General features: G+C 39.5%; 1 protein-coding gene across 1 annotated transcript in view; it reads left to right on the top strand.

The window, feature by feature from the left end:
• Positions 1–949: 949 nt before the first annotated feature.
• Positions 950–18014, top strand: part of sting1 (stimulator of interferon response cGAMP interactor 1) — a 29513-nt gene continuing 12448 nt past the window's right edge. The window contains exons 1-4 of the mRNA XM_060836610.1: positions 950–966; positions 13182–13411; positions 14757–14952; positions 17553–17661. Coding sequence (XP_060692593.1) covers positions 13182–13411; positions 14757–14952; positions 17553–17661 — 535 coding nt within the window. The 5' untranslated portion in view covers positions 950–966. The remainder of the gene's footprint in view (positions 967–13181; positions 13412–14756; positions 14953–17552; positions 17662–18014) is intronic.

The following is an 18014-nucleotide window of genomic DNA, read 5'->3' as shown; positions in this document are numbered from 1 at the left end:
AACTCAAGTTCCTAGGAGTGACGATCACTAACAATCTGTCCTGGTCCACACACGCTGATGCAATAGTCAAGAAAGCACAACAATGCCTCTACTTCCTCAGGAGGCTAAGGAAATTCGGCCTCTCCATAAAGACTCTTATCGATTTTTATATAGTCAGCATGACTTGGTATGGCAATTGCTCTGTCCAGGTCCATAAGAAACTACAGAGTTGTGAATACAGCCTAATCCATCATGTATGCCAACCTCCCATGCACTGCCTCCATCAGTACTTCTTGCTGCTTGAGGAAAGCAGTCAACATAATCAAAAGACACCTCCCAACCCTGTTATGATCTCTTCCGTTGAGCAGATGGTATAAAAGCTTAAACGCATGGCCCAACAGATTCAACAGCTTCTTGCCCACTGTTATTATTTTCTGAATGTCCCTCAAATTTTAAATTTAACGTTGACCATGGTGTTTGTTCACCTTCTCTGCAGTGCAACACTGTATTCCTCACTCTGTTCTGTTACCTTTTTGTACATTGTATGGTATGATCTGCCCGTACTGCATGCAAAACAAAACAGGCTGAGTTTCTGCAGAACTTTCTGGTTTTTATTTCAGATTTCCTATACCCACAGTATTTCGTTTTCAATTGGTAAATGACAACTGAGATCTGTTGCTGTATTCAAGATTATATCTGGAGAGCTTCACTGGTTGTTCTAGTTAGACAGCAGGTAGGCATACTTGCGTCTTCTACAGATTTCAACCACATTTTCCCGTCTTGAATTCGAGGTGCATAAATGCAGGAAACTGTACATATTTAGATTTTCAAAACTGAAATATGCAAATAAAGGCAAAGAAAAAAAATTCCAACGTGCAGTTTATGAACCCGCCTCCAGACCCATGCACACCTCAGCAGAAGCTGAATTCTTTTGTGTGCAGAATTCAGACACTTTCTCCGCAAAGAGGCAGCTTCTTCACATCACAGGTAAAAGAGGAGCGGTCGGGCAAGATTCAAAACTGAATTCCTGCCTGCACTTGCGCCACCTGAGAAACGTATAAAGTGAAACTTAGATCTTATTTTATTTAATTCCGCCGGTTGGGATTAAGGGGTTGCCCTGTCTCCCCGTGGCGGTCTCAATTGTTTGCGGAAATTCAGCCTGTTTCTCTCACTCGGAAAGAGAAGTGGATTACGGGCGGGAGTGGCTGGAAGATCTTGCCGGTCGTCAGGGAGTTGTGTACCAACACGATTTGGAGATTATCGCCTGATGAAGGAGCGTCGCTCCGAAAGCTAGTGTGTTTCCAATTAACCCTGTTGGACTGTAACCTGGTACCAACACGGACAGCGAAGTGAGTGAACTCATTCAACAGATAGCTGCCTGCTAGATACCGATATCCTGTTCATTGGGAAGTTTCCTTCAATAGAAAGTAAGAGACTTCCAAGTAATTATTCTATGTTTCTGTTTAAACTATTAAATCGGGGGAGTGTTCGAATTGTAGACCCCCCCCCCCCCCCCAACTGCGGCTCGGTTATCCTGTCTTCAGAAAAATTGCTTGCTATGCTGGTCTCTCACTCCAGTGCCAGTGTGTTTGTAGAGAGCACTAAGGGAGTGTCTGTGGTGGGTTCTTTTGGATTACATTCGTGCATGCAAAGTAACTTTAAGATATGACTTCAGTGTTTTATAGCAAAGCAAATCTCTTTGCTGCATCGCCAGTAGTACCACGGGTGAAAGTCATTGCTGCTGATGTTGCAAATCTGCAGTAAAAGTAGGAAATAGTCAAAACGCGGTAAAAATTGGCAGCGACAGGTGGAAAGAGAACCAAAGTTCATGTTTCAGGTCTTTCATCAGAACTGGTAAAAGTCACCGAGATGCGAAGGGTTTTGAGCAAGCGAAATGGGTGATGAAGAAAAAGTAAAAGGGAAATCTGAAATCAAAAGAGAAAATACTGGAAAATCCCAGCAGCTCTGTAAGGAGAGAAAAAAAAGCTGACGTTTCGAATCTAACTGACCCTTTGTCGAAACGTCAGCTCTGGGATTTTCCAGTATTTTCTCTTTTGGTTTCAGATTCCAACATTCGCAGTAATCTGCTTTTATAAAAGGGAAATCTGTTAATGGATGGAGAGCAAGAGGGATTAAATTTGAAAAATTTCATGATGCATGGTCAAAGGCAGCGGTAATGTGACAGATAAAGCACCAAAAGATGGATCTGGAATTAGTCACGCACAGAAGGAAGTCATTTGGCCAATTGTGCCTTTTCTGATTCTGTTTTCCGTGCCTTCCACCTAAATCCCTGCACGCCATTTCTATCCAAATAATAATCCAATGCCCTCTTAAATGACACAATGGAACCTGCCTCCACAACATCTCCAGGCAGTGCATCAACTACTCCATGTATGAAAAAGTTTCTCCGGATTTTTTTTGTATCTGGCCCACTCATAATTTTGAAAACCTCTATCAAATTTAATTCAGCCTTCTTGGCTGAAAGCAGAAGAGTCCCAACTTCTTTAGTCTATCCTCAGAACTGAAATTTCTCATTTCTGTAAAACTGTAAAATGCTTCTGCACTCTCTTCAATGCATTCCCATATTTCCTATAATGCAGCACCCATAACTGCACGTAATATTTAGCTGAGGTCTATCAAGTGTCTTGTATAAGTTCAATATCACCACCTTGCTCTTGAACTATGCCTCTATTAATAAAGCCAAGGACACTGAATGCTTTACTAACTGTGCTCTCTATTTGTCCTGCCATCTTCACTGATCTGTTCTCATACATTCTAGGATGTTCGAATCTTGCATCCCTTTAGAATTGTGCTCTTAATTCATTAACTCTTTCAATGTTCTTCAGTTCATGTTCTTGAGGTGGCATGAATGGCATGAATAGTTGCCAAGGGAAAGCCAATGAATGATAGAACAAAGAAATAAAGAAACAAATCAGCAGAGGTGAAGGAAACAGAAATGGTGGGCATCAGAAATTACAAACTATCAATGATAAACTGAGTCCAGAAGGCTCCAAAGGTCCATAGATATGATGTTCCTTGAGCATGCTTTGAATTTAATTGGGAGGCCGCAGCAGATCAGAACAGAGAGTGGGAGCAAAGTGAAGGGCAGATGCCTGAAAGCTCATAGTCGTACTTGCAAACTGTGCATGACTGTGCGCCACAACAATCATCCAGCCGCCATGAGGACTCCTCAGTGTAAAGGAAAGCAACAAATCCATATGTTAAATTGTAAGACATATGAGCAAATCACTTCTTCACCTGGAAGTAGTGTTCAAAGTATTGATGGTGAGAAGGGTGAAGTTATAAAGACTGGTGCACTTGCATAGAAAGGTGCCAGGGAAATTAAAGGGATGAAAAGAGGCACCTATCAAGGTATTACAGAGGGAATAGCTTGCTGGAATGCCATTGGGTAAGGGATAGGAAGATGTGTTTAAAAGTAGCATAGCACAGTTGGTGATGCAAATATTGGAGAATGATCTTTTTAATACAGAGACTGATGTAGTGGAAGTTGAGGACAAAGTGAACTCTATTGTGGTTCTGGAAGCAGGGTGAAAGGGTGGGTAAAGGAGTGCATGAAGTGGAATAGACATTGAAGGCTCTGTCTACCATGGCATGTGGCAGAGGGGGATGTGCTTGTTTAAGAGCAAATGATGACAGATAGTAAGCACTTGTGCTGAAGATTGAGTAACCTGCAAGGAGATGAGGAAGAAAACAGGAAATTGGCATTAGGAAATGACATCCATTTGAAGAGCTGGTACAGACACAATGGACTGCATGGCCTCTTGATGTTTCGTAAGACTTCTTTGATAATCAGAATGAATGTAATGGAGACAGAATGGAATCAAGTTCTGACCAGAAATGAGAGACTCTTGCTGGTGAATGTTAAAAGTCCCATGCTACTATTTGAAGGAGGTCAAGGGAGTAGAAATTCTGATGTTCTGGCCAATGGCTATCTATCATTCAACAAATAACCTAAATTATCTGGCCATTACCATATGTCTGCTTTGGTGACCTCTCTGTGTATTACAGTATGGACTGTTGCATCTATGATTGAATTTCATTCGTAATTAGCCATTCATTTTGCTTTTGTTTGTCTTCCTGCAATGTTTCAGACTATCAGTTATAGCCTCTAACTTGGTACCATTTTTAAAATCCAAAAAACACAGCTCCAATTCTTAACTGTATTATTTTTAAGTTTTAATTGTTATATCTGGGATGCTAGAAATAGATGTCATCCTGTCACTGTTGTGCAACACAGTTACAATGCACTACAGAATATTGTAGGTAGATGAGTCCAGTGGCTATTGTTCTATCTAGTCTCTAGGTTATATTACTAAACCCCATCGACCGCCAGCTCTGATGTGCCACAGCAAGGAACCGTAATAACCTCGTCAGGAGACAGACACGTGCTGCAACCGACAGGGTATCCTTTGTTGTTCAGTATTTCCCAGTGCTGAAAAATTACGCCATGTTCTTCGTGACCTGCAATACATTATCATTGAGGATGAGCACCTCACCAAGACCTTCCCCACATCTCCACTACTTGCCTTTAAACAACCGCCAAACCTCAAACAGATCGTTGTTTGTAGCAAACTGACCAGCTCTTAGGACAACTCCATACAAGCGTGTCACGGAAGACACTGCAAGATGTGTCAGAGTGTGGACATAGATACCACCATTACGTGTGGGGACACCTCCCACCTTGTACATGGCAGGTACTCATGTGACTCAGCCAACGTTGTCTATCTTATACTTTGCAGGCAAGGATGCCCAGAGGCATGGTACATACACACACAGAGATACTCCTACACACACACACTCTCACACACATACAGACACTCCTATACACACATGCACACGGACACGCATACACACAGATGCGCACACAGACACCCACACACACCCTAACAGATACCCACACACACTCCCACACTCACACGTGGACCCCCTCACAGATTTAAGACACTCTGCACTCACTACACACACACACACACACACACACACTTGCTCACACTCACAACCTCCACCCCAGACAGACACACAAAGACAGACAAAGACCCACATGCACACATATATTTTGTGGGGTGAATTTGTACTTGCAGAGTTACATGGTACTTTGTTCAAAAACTGCATGCATTCATGTAGAACTCTGAGCTCAAAAACTGCATGAATATATGTAAAACTCCGTTATCTCACTTTTTAGATTAGAATCAATCTAAACGTCATGGCATAGACAGAGAACACATGGGGCCAACACCTTCATTTATTGTCTAGCTATCACCATTGTTAACTGCTAACCTGAGACTGCAACTTTTACATATAAAAAAGGTTTTGTGATTTACACATGAAAGAAGTGAAATTATCACTGCATTCTAACAGATGAAAGGCTTAACAGACAATCAATTTTTCAATGTAAAATATCAGTTACATCACACTGTAAATTTTTGCTATAAATTCTGTTATCACTTGATGAAGGATGTGATTTTTAACTTTGTACACCCCAGTCCAACCGGCATCTCCAAATTACCACAGCAATAAGCATTTGTCATATTATTTAAATAAATAACTTGCACTTGTGTAGCTTCTTTTGAGCAAGTCTACGGCCTTAAAACTTGTTCTTAAACATTTAGACCAAATGTTATACTGAATATAGAACACATTTGCTGCGCACTAGAAAATAAATAGGGCAGACAGGGAGGCGTCAAGACACAAAAAAGGGGGAACCCAGGATATGCAGAAGATAAAAACATCTGTCCTCATTAAGTGATAACAGGATGCTCTAATGCAATTAAGAACATTTACTTTAACATCAATGAATCTGTATAAACAATACACCGAGTGATAGCATTCACGGCTATTCTCTTGTGAAATTAATGACTGTTTGATTCTGACCTCGAAACAAAACTCGGTATCATCAAAAACCTTGTAATTAACGGTCAGGTCCTATCAATTATAATGGATTCTTTATCATCCTTGCAAGCTGGGCAGACACAGACGGAAAAACATCTTTTCTGATACAAGTCCCTGACTTGAGAGTTCAAAAAGACACTAGAGAGAGAGAGAGAGAGAGACCATTTTAGAGCTGATATGGCAGAAACCAGTAGAAATTTAACTTTTCTTGCTTACTTGTAATGGATTGAATTTAATCGCGTTTTGGGACTTTACAAGGATTTTGAGTAGCCTTTGGGTTATGAAATACAAACTCTGTAAAAGGTAATATAGATGAAATTTTAACTTACTTGCTATTCTTACAGATGATTGACTGCCTCACTTTCAATTCTAACTAGTCAGATCTTATGTCTTATCTGAATTTGAATCACAACCCTGAAAAGAAAGCATGTTAATTCAAGACTAATACATCATTTTACATACCACCTTCTGGTAACAGTTCAGCCTTGGGTACAGAATGATTCTCTGCTTAAGATAAAAAGGAGGAGTCTGCTCCTGGCTTAAACATTATTCTAAACCTAATATTAAAGAGGTTCTGACACAATTTGTCAGGAAGCCATTTTATGGTCAAGGTTTGCTGTCCTTGCTAAGAAACATTTTGTAAAACAATGATATCGGACAATGGGCTGTGCAAGGTTACCTTATTACCTCTCCCACTTAGTTTAGACTAGTGCCTCTTTATGATAGGAACTTATCTTGCCAACATGTGCCTGACTTGGTTGGATTTGGTTTTTCCACCTGATGGATGGCTAAGAATTTAACCTGACAATTAATTCCCTTCCTTACAAGTTATTGCCTTTCCACTGTTACCTGACTAATTAAGGTCGTGCAGGGTTTTTGTAAACATTTTGTATAAAGGAAGCCTGCTTGTGACAGAAAGAGAGTAGCCTGCAAGGGCTCTTGAAGAGCTGGTATCCTACTCTACTAGGTTTTAGAACCTAGTTAGCTTGGCTTATAGGTATCAGTGTTATATTCTAACAGTGATGCTATTGGTAAATAAAGGGAAAGACTAAAATTAAACTAAACTGTCTGTAAGAGATTTTTATTCCAGACTACCAAAGAGTACAATCTCCAGGATGAACCAAGAGGCTTACAGGTCTGAGTCCACAAGGGATTTCCTTGGCCTCTCAAATCTGTACCTTGACACTTTCATCTCCTTGGAATCAATTAAATGCCAAAGACTACAATTACTTTGAAGTGTATTCAATCCACTGTTGTAATGAAAGTAAAGGTAGCAGATATTCAAGCAATGAAGTGTTAGCTAATTTGCCATCCTTTACCTATAAATGTCTCCCTTAGCTGCATGGCAATATACTTGGAGAAAGACATCTTTTTAATTTTATTCATGGGATATGTGTATTGCTGACAAAGCAAACATTACTTACTTGAGAAGGTGATGATGGTTTGACATTGTGAATTATGCAGTCCATGTAGGGTAAGTACACCAATAGTGCCTTTGGGGACTTCTAGGATTTTTGCCTCTGTGACAATGAAGGAATGGTGATTTATTTCCAAGTCAGAATCGTATGTGACTTGGAGAATAACCTATAGCTGGTGGTGCTCCTATGTGCTTGCAGATCTTGATCTTGTAGGTGGTAGGGACCATGGGTGTGGAAGGTGTGTTTAATGTGGCCTTGAAAAATTGATTCAGTGCATGCTGCAGTTAGTGTGCATTGCTGCCATTGTTGAACAGTAATGGACGAAGTGAACGTTTAAGGTGCAAGACAGTGTGCCAAACACAAACAAAAGAAGCAAGATTGCTGATAGGGTGGATAAATGGAAATTGAACTTCTAGTACTGTAAACTCTGAAGTGGTTATGCAATCTTTTTTCATAAGTATATGTTCTTAACCCTACTTTAATTAGAATAAACCTATGCAGCTTTTTTCCAAATGTTAGGTTTATTCTGACAATCCTTGAATTGTGCAGTGGCTAACATATGTTATATAATTAATATTTTTATTTGCTGGAAATCATTTCTATATGTGTTCACCTGCACATTTTTAACTCTTCAATCATGGTAGATTAGTCTTAGCCATAGGAAGTGAATCCTGAGAAGAGTATAAAGGCAGTAGGAGTATACTTAAGAGAGAAATCAGGAGGGCAAAAAGGGGACATGAGATAGCATTGGCAAATAGAGTTAAGGAGAATCCAAAGGGTTTTTACAAATACATTAAAAACAAAAGGGTAACTAGGGAGAGAATAGGGCCCCTCAATGATCAGCAAGGTGGCCTTTGTGTGGAAGCACAGGAGATAGGGGAGATACTAAATGAGTATTTTGCATCAGTATTTATGGTGGAAAAGGTCATGGAAGATATATAATGTAGGTAAATACATGGTGACATCTTGAAAAATGTCCATGTTACAGAAGAGGAAGTGCTGGATATCTTGAAACACATAAAAGTGGATAAATCCCCAGAACCTGATCAGGTGTATCCTAGAGCTCTGTGGGAAGCTAGGGACATGACTGCTTGGCCTCTTCCTGAGATATTTGTATAATCGATAGTCACAGCTGAGGTGCCGGAACACAAGCCAGGGAACTAAACACCAATTAAACTGATGTTGGTGGTTAGCAAGTTGTTGGAGAGAATCCTGAGGGACAGGATGTGCATGTATTTGGAAAGGCAAGGACTGATTATGGATAGTCAACATGACATTGTGTGTGGGAATCATGTCTCACAAACTTGATTGAGTTTTTTTTTGAAGTAGCAAAGAGGATTGATGAGGGAAGAGTGGTAGACGCCTTCAGTAAGGTGTTCGCCAAGGTTCCCCATGGGAGCCTAGTTAGCAAGGTTAGATCTCATGGAATACAGGGAGAACTAGCCATTTGGACACAGAACTGGTTCAAAGGTAGAAGACAGAGAATGGTGCTGGACGGTTGTTTTTCAGACTGAAGGACTGTGACCAGTGGAGTGTCACAAAAATCGGTGCTGGGTCCACTACTTTTCATCATTTATATAAATGATTTGGATGCGAGCATAAGAGGTACAGTTAGTAAGTTTACAGATGACATCAAAATTGGAGGTGTAGTGGACAGTGAAGAAGGTTACCTCAGATTACAATGGGACTTTGATCAGATGGGCCAACGGGCTGAGAATTGGCAGATGGAATTTAATTTAGATAAATGCGAGGTGCTGCACTTTAGGAAAGCAATCTTAGCAGGACTTATACACTTAATGGTAAGGTCCTAGTGAGTGTCGCTGAACAAAGAGACCTTGGAATGCAGGTTCATAGCTCCTTGAAAATGGAATCATAGGTAGATAGGATAGTGAAGAAGGCGTTTGGTATGCTTTCCTTTATTGGTCAGAGTATTGAGTGCAGGCATTGGGAGGTCATGTTGCGTCTATACAGGACATTGGTTAGGCCACTGTTGGAATATTGCGTGCAATTCTGTTCTACCTATCGGAAAGATGTTGTGAAACTTGAAAGGTTCAGAAAAGATTTACAAGGATGTTGCCAGGGTTGGAGGATTCGAGCTATAGGGAGAGGTTGAATAGGCTCGCGCTATTTTCCCGGGAGCATCAGAGGCTGAGGGGTGACCTTATAAAGGCTTATAAAATCATGAGGGGCATGGGTAGGATAAATAGACAAAGTCTTTTCCCTGGGGTGGTGGAGTCCAGAACTAGAGGGCATAGGTTTAGGGTGAGAGGGGAAAGATAATGAAGAGACCTAAGGGCAACTTTTTCACACAGATGGTGGTACGTGTATGCAATGAGCTGCCAGAGGATGTGGTGGAAGCTAGTACAATTGCAACATTTAAAAGGCATCTGGATGGGTATATGAATAGGAAGGGTTTGGAGGGATATGGGCCAGGTGTTGGCAGGTGGGACTCGATTGGGTTGGGATATCTGGTTGGCATGGACGAGTTGGACTGAATGGTCTGTTTCCATGCTGTACATCTCTGTGACTCTAAATGCCAACCTTGAAAATAGAAAGCAGTTGTTCACCTATAAAGAGGCATAATTTTAAAGAGGAAGGGAGGAGGTTTAAAGGGGAGTTGAGGAAAATTTTTCTCTCAGAGGGTCGAGTTGGGTCCAGAATGCACTGTTGGAGGAGTAGTTGAAATGGGAAATCTCACTAATCTTTAAAAAGTATTTGAATAAGCACGTGACATGTCATAAAATTCAAGGCTATAGGCATAGAGTGGTTAAACGGAACTAGTGTAGATAGTGGTATATTTTCGGCATTACAGACTTGGTGGACTAAAGGTCCTCTTCTGTACTGCATGTTTATGGGACTCGAAGAAAGCCTTTCCTAAAATCTTGTCTCGTGTCAGTCTGCTCATGTTTCAACCTTTTGAAGACAGAAATACTCAAATATCCATTCTGCACCACTAGGGGATGCTATTGTAACATTCCTGGGAGAGACTCTTCTAAATGTTGTTGGACAGAAGTGAATCAGAACTACTATGTAGAGTCATAGATAGAGTCATAGAGTCACACAGTGTGGAAACAAACCCTTTGGTCCAATTTGTCCATGCCAACCAGAATTCCCATTCTGACCTAGTCTCATTTGCCAGCATGTGGTCCATATCTCTCTAAACTATTCACGTAACCATCCAGATGCCTTTTAAATGTTGTAATTGTACCTGTCTCCACCACTTCCTCTTGCAGCTTATTCCAAAGAAGCACCACCCACTGTGTGAAAAAATGACCCAATAGGTATTTTTTAAATCTTTCCCGCCTCACCTTTAACCTATGCCCTCTCGTTTTGGACTCCACATCCTAGGGAAAGGCCTTGGTTCTTCACCCTATCCAAGATCCTCACGATTTTATAAATGTTTGTAAGGTCACTCCTCAGCCTCGATACTCCAGGGAAAAAAGCACCAGCCTATTCAGCCTCTTCCCATAACTCAAACCCTCCAGTCCCAACAATATCCTTGTAAATCTTTTCTGCATCCTCTCAAGTTTAACAACATTCTTCCTCTCGAAGAGCAATCAGAATTCTATACAGTATTTTAAAAGTGGCCTCACCAATGCTGTGTCCAATGTAACATGATATCCCAACTCCTATACTGAAACGCCAAACGCCTTCTTTGGCATCCTATCAAACTGTGACTCCACTTTCAAGGAACTATGTACTTGCACCCCTAGGTCTCTTTGTTTGGCAACCCTACCCAGGGCCCTACCATTAATTGGATAAGTTCTAAGGGAGAAACTAATACCATTGAACCTGAGACAATTTGTTGTGCATACCTGAATTTGTGTCACCAAGATGGTTATTTTTAATAATGTCATCAAGAAATACATCCTATTTTAAATACAATCTTACTAAGAAAATTTTAACTCCAACAAGTGGGTGAGGTTGGGCCCAATCAGAGATGAAAGATCTAAACATCTGAATCCTAACTTGACAAACTTTGGTAATTTCAGTATGAAAGTGAGGCTACATGTCTTATTTTTAGACAGTATTTCAAGTTTAACTGGGGAACTAGATTTCTCAAGCTTTGCGACATCTAACACTTACAGCATTAGGAGAACTTCTGCAACCTTTTCACTCACCCGGTGGGTTCAGCCTGCCAATTTCACCAACTTCTGCATTTAGACACCTAACACAGCCCTTGCCCTTTTCATTGCCCCAGAAGCTGTTAATCCCCCCTTGGACTCCTACCCTCCAGATCTCCAACCACCCCTTCTTACTGGCTTAGGGATTGGTCCTGCCTAGCCTTATGACCCCGTCTACAATAGGAAGCCAAGCCTATCATCTTAGGTTGGCTTCTGGGCAAGGTAAGGAAATACACAACAATTAGGCTTCTCCCACTGTACCTCACCCTTGTCCATCTGCTAGATTAGAGTGGTGCTGGAGAAGCACAACAGGTCAGGCAGCATCCGAGGTGCAGGAAAATCGACGTTTCGGGCAAAAGCCCTTCAGATTCCTGATGAAGGGCTTTTGTCTGAAACGTTGATTTTCCTGCTCTTTGGATACTGCCTGACCTGCTGTGCTTCTCTAGCACCACTCTAATCTAGACTCTGGTTTCCAGCATCTGCAGCCCTTGGTTTTACCTTGTCCATCTGCTCACAACCGATCATATATTTAATTAATGTTTCCCTCTGACAAGTTTGAATTTCTGAGAAAATGGTATAGGATTTATTTCTAATTCAAAAAAGTTTTGAATGATTCACTTCATTCCTTTTATTGTTAGGTGCTTTTGATCGCTCTTTCAGACTTGATTGGTTCAGTGAATTATAGTAATTTCTCATCAGTAATACGCCAGCTCCTTAACCTTAGTTTCAGTTTTGTATTCCTGAGGTAGTTCAGCTCCGTTAGACTTTTACAATAAAAAGTCATGTTTAAGTGATAATTTTGGATAATTATATCAGATAATTAATGGAATGAAAAAAATGCAAGAAATCACTTCAAACTAATCTGTGTAATTAGGAGGTGGGGACACAGGTTCACAAGCAAAATGCAGGTTTCAGAATGAGGTCAAGAAATTTATCTTCACATAGAGGGTTTGATCTTGACTTTGTGCAACAATGTAAAATGAGTAATAGGTTGACAACACAGAGATGTACAGCATGAAAGCAGACCCTTCGGTCCAACCCGTCCATGCCGACCGGATATCCCAACCCAATCTAGTCCCACCTGCCAACACCCGGCCCATATTCCTCCAAATCTTTCCTATTCAGATACCCATCCAAATGCCTCTTAAATGTTGCAATTGTACCAGCCTCCACCACATCTTCTGGCAGCTCATTCCATACACGTACCACCCTCTGCATGAAAAAGTTGCCCCTTAGGTCTCTTTTATATCTTTCCCCTCTCACCCTAAACCTATGCCCTCTAGTTCTGGACTCCCCCACCCCAGGGAAAAGACTTTGTCTATTTATCCTATCCATGCATCTCATAATTTTGTAAACCTCTATAAGGTCTCCCCTCAGCCTCTAACATTCCAGGGAAAACAGCCCCAGCCTGTTCAGCCTTTCCCTGTAGCTCAGATCCTCCAACCCTGGTAACATCCTTGGAAATCTTTTCTGAACCCTTTCAAGTTTCACAACATCTTATCTCTCCCATGGTTTTATACACATTGCAATAGCTGTAAAATGAGCAGCAAATTTTCTATCAAACATTTTGTAAGAAATAATGATAAATGCATAGAACTGTTTCGGATCGAGTTAAGAGCTAGTGAAAACCCTGGTATCGTTTAAGTACAAATTGAATCTACAGGATGTTCCTGGATGGTGTAAGTAAAATGGGCTATTTTGACCATTTGCATCAATAACTCCTGGTTTGTGATTTCTTTCACTCTCACAGATGGTAGTCTTATCACAACTGTTCGCAGATGATATACCACTGCCTCGTGGTAATGCAGCCAAATGGTCATCCATCTTTGTGATGTTTGCGTCTTTCAGCTATATGTTTACTTGCACTGAAGTAAACATCATTGCACAGCAAATCATGCTTCAGCTTTTTATATCATTATTAGCTCAAAGTATGTTAAAGCTGTGTGATTTTCTGGAAGAACTCAGGCACATTCCTTCCAGGTATGTACATTCAGTTGTTAAAGAAAGAATGTAATTATCAGCAGTTATGTAAGTACCAAACATTCCAAAGCAGTTTTATAATTCATAGTGCCCCGTTTGATTTGCTGGATCATGTTGTTGACTTTTGATATTTCCTAATGTAAAACTAATGATACAAATGTATAAAAAATGTTAAATTTTCATTAGGTCTTTAGATAAAGTCCATGTTTCTGTTGCTAACCATAAAGGCTTTGGTGGTAGGTCCTTGATTTTGAATTGAAATCAAATACAAATATATTTTGTTCTTTAATTCAAGTATTGTTGTCTGAAAAATATTACTAAGACATTGCTAATATTTTTACACATAAAGTTTGTGAAACAGTGAATCTAGATTTTACAAATGATAAAGAATTATCTGTTCTTGCAATAACACCACTTGAGATCACAAATAACTGTTCTAAAACAATTATATAAGCTATAATACAGGGCTGTAACTAAAAAAAATCCTGTAATCCTATTTCAATGCTGCAAGTTTGATATTGACATGAAATGACTGCTATACCATTCATAATTAAATGATTGGTCACAAAATGTATATAGATATTATATTAGGGATACAATATTGCACTGTAGTAACATGCAAACAAACATATTAAACTTAAGTATACCAAAAGCTTTTGTGACAATTACAATGTTTAGGCAGTCATTTACAATTCCATGCTAAGAGATCCTTTCTGTACAGAATAAGGTCAATTAGATCATCCTCTCTGTGCTGTCTATCTCCCAGAAATTAAAACCAATTCCACTAAACTGCTTTCTTTCTGTATACCTGTAATTTCCACTCCCATAAGTACTTATCTAGAACCCCCTTCAAAACATGCAACAGTCTCTGTCTCACTCAATGCTCATGATAAAGTATTTTAACCTACAATAATTCTCAGTGTTAAGAAACATCTTATTCTCTGACTCTCTAACCATGTTCAATAGTTTCGTCATACTCAAAAAATGAGCTAATAACAGTATCTATGGAAAGACTGCTAAACTGTTAGCAAAAGATATTTTAAAATATTTTCTAATCAACATCCTCAGAGGTGCTTTTCACACCTCGGGAGCAGGGTAGGACTTGAACCCAACCTAAGAAATATTTTACTTTCAAGCCTCTTAATTCCTTCCACATGATGATGGTTAATTTGTATAGCTGTCTATGGATCGAAATTGAAGATTGCGCAATTTCTAATTGGCTAAGAATCTATTTAAATTTATAGCACTATAAAAACTGGGTTAATTATTTCTTGTATGAGTAAAGTAGTTTAATTTTTCTTACTAATATTTATAATGAACTTTCAATTATACTCTTATTTTGCAGATACAAAAATAGCTGGAAGGCTTTTAGTGCATCATTTAATCATAACGGATATGGCTATCGATTAGTAGTATTTATACTGTTCTACTGCATTGTTCAGCACTGCAGGATTGATGATGTTCATTTTATAAGTTCTTTGGCATGGAATGTAAGCAGTTACTGTTTCTGCTGTGCTTTCCTCAAGGTTTTTGGATTCCTTGTAAGTATTTCTTAACTAAAACTACATTTTGTAATATTTAATCCTCAGATATTTTCAGGAATCCTTGTTTCAGGTTTTTTTCCTTTGACACTAATTGGCTGGTGAATTCTATGGCATGTTTAGTTAAGGCGGAAGTAGAATCTAAGAAGTATATGAATGGTGGAGAAGTGATGGTGTGACTGGGCTGGTAATCCAGAATCCTAGTCTAATATGCTGGGATGTGGGTTTGAATCCCACCATGACGATGGTGAAATTTGATTTCAGTGAAAACTTTGGAATTAAACATTATGATGACCATGCCACCATTGATGATTGTTGAGGTGACCCATCACTAATGTCCTTTTGGACTGGTCTACATGCACCTCCAGACCTGCAGTAATGTTGTTGATTCTGAACTGCCCTCTGAAATGGCGGTATTCCTCCAGCTCCTGCTTGTCTACTCTGAAATGGCCCAGCAAGCCACACAATACAAGGGCAATTAAAGATGGGCAATAATCCTGACCTGACCAGCAAATCACACATCCAATGAGTGAATAAAAAAATTTCCTTAATAACAGCTTGACGTACAGTTCGTAATACAGTTATTTTGTGAGTTAGTTTTATTTTATATCAGCTTTTACATTTAAGCAGAAAGTCAGATTTATTTAAAGGGTAACAAAATTCCTAAAATACCTAACTATTTAATTAAGAAACAGTAGGATTTTTATCCAATATTACTCTATACTATATGTTAATGTCTTGGAGTTCTTGTCCAATATGAACATTTGATGGGACTGAAGGAATGACAGTCATTGTGTGGTGAAGGAAGAGATTTCAGTCATTGAGTGTGTTGGAGTAGGCTTTAATTTTTATTGGGGTCAATCTGAGCTCTACAGTAGCCATTGCTGCCTCAGAGCTTTCAAACCCAAATTGTTCTCTCAACCCACATGGGAGTTTGTGAAACCCTGGAGTCAGGAATCTAATTAAAAGTAAAGTTAATATTTGTGACCCTGTAGAAACACAGGGTGTCATTTTCACCTTTCTAAGGTGATAAAAATAATGGCGAACAGGATGATGTAATCAAATGAGTCCAAAAGTCAGATTTGTGTGTTGGGAAGACACAAGTCCTGTCTTCTCCGATGGTGCGATCAAATTCCCACCATAGGGTGACAGGAAGCCCATTTGTATGAATTTGTATCTCATTTCTTAAACAATGCACCCTATTAACTTCCCCTGAGTTGAGAAATTTGATGCTTCAAAACAGTAAAAATGAGGTAAGTGTTGGGTTAGTTCCCCTGGCTCACGTCCATGAGACTTCACGATTGCTTTGGTATCTATTCTTTACTTTAGATGGAACTTCTACAATTGTGGCTCGTATCTCTGTGATCACCAGATATGGTGTCTCCTTATCCTACATCTACACAACTGGCCAATGGACAATGCAGCAGCTTCAAAACATCAGGCAACATGATATCAGTTAGGCTGTGGCAGCTTTGTTGGGAAGCGTAGTCAGTAGTCTCTGGTTCTGAGGTTTAGATTTAGTTCAGAGGCCACAGTCAGTCAGTATATAATCTGGGGCATTTCAGGGATATTCCATGATGTTGTTAATACTGCAGGCAACTCAAAACTGGGGATTGGCCTCATTATATTTGATTGCAGAGGGAATGATCACAGTTATGGGAGGCAGTTGGTCTTAGGATGGATGGGATCTGGTAGTGTATAGTTGGGGACTGTGTAGTCTTGAAGTAGGTGACCTCAAGGCAAGTCATATTCGCTATGGGAAGAGTACCAATCTGGAAAACATGTAAAGTTCACAAGGTATAGGCACCTCAAGAGCTATGGGCTCCGGGGTAAAGCTCTGCCTGTGATCCACGACTTAACCCAATCTTCATATCCCACAATGTGCTGTAATCCCTGGGGCTCCTAGCTCTTGAGATGTCTATGCCCTGTTGGCTTTACACGCTTCCCATATTCTGTGAAGTTTTCTGACAGTTATTCCAACATCATCTTTCTTTTGTTGCATTTTAACTATAGTGTTTGAATAAATAGTGTTTTGCTTAATGTCAGGTAGTTTGACCAATCAAATTGCATGTGATATTTACCTTGAAAGTAAAACACAGTTAGGGTGTAGGCTATCTTCTTAATATACTTTGAGGGGGCCCAATCCAGTCCATAACATATTCAACTTGCACTGTATTGAATGAATTGTGTAGCATCTTGCTTGTGTTGATAAAAAGCTGAGAAGTGCATGCATTATACCTCACTGAGCCATGACGCACATGATGCCATCCAACACATTCTCCACCGTTTCTACCTTCATAGGGAACTTCAGCCCTATGAGTACTGTACTTGGGCTGACATATTGTGAGTTTCAGAAAGGTATAGATGCTGATCAGTAGATTTTCAATAGGAATGAAAAAGAAATCACATTCTCAAAAATACATATGGTATGTTTAAAGTTTTGGAGAGAATACTTTTGTCAATGTTTTCTTTCAATTTGGACATTGCAGCACTATTGTGTTAAATCTAATAAATGTGCCTATGCCTATGAAATACATATTTTCTGTTTTTTTTGCATATGTTTATTTACCTGAGTAATATGTTTTGACATTATTCTGCAGGATCTCACTCCAGCTGAAATTTCAGAAATCTGTGAGAAGAGTAAATTTAATGTTGCTCATGGATTGGCTTGGTCCTATTACATTGGTTACCTGAAATTAATTTTGCCAAGTGAGTATTAATAACATTTCTTTTGTAAGTTTTCTACTGATGCCACTATAATACCAGTCAATGTCCACTGGCCATATTGCATTATGAACTATTTAAAATCTACCCTATTTGGTTGTATATTTTATATATAAATGTTAAAAACTAATTAGATTCATCAATTAATTCCATAACAAGTCCTGATGTAATTCACACAATGTTCATAGAATGTAATTAGGAAAGTTAATAGAATGTTATTGTTTATTGCGAGGAGAATTGAATACAAAAGTAGGGAGGTTATGGCTTTTCTATTATGCATTGTTGAGATAATATCTGAAGTACTGTGTACTGTATTGGATTCCTTACTTAAGACAAGA

Source organism: Hemiscyllium ocellatum, chromosome 16, assembly GCF_020745735.1.
Source record: "Hemiscyllium ocellatum isolate sHemOce1 chromosome 16, sHemOce1.pat.X.cur, whole genome shotgun sequence".
Lineage (NCBI taxonomy): Eukaryota > Metazoa > Chordata > Chondrichthyes > Orectolobiformes > Hemiscylliidae > Hemiscyllium > Hemiscyllium ocellatum.
The sequence above is the reverse complement of the archived record's forward strand: the minus strand, read 5'-3'. Positions and strand labels throughout refer to the sequence as shown.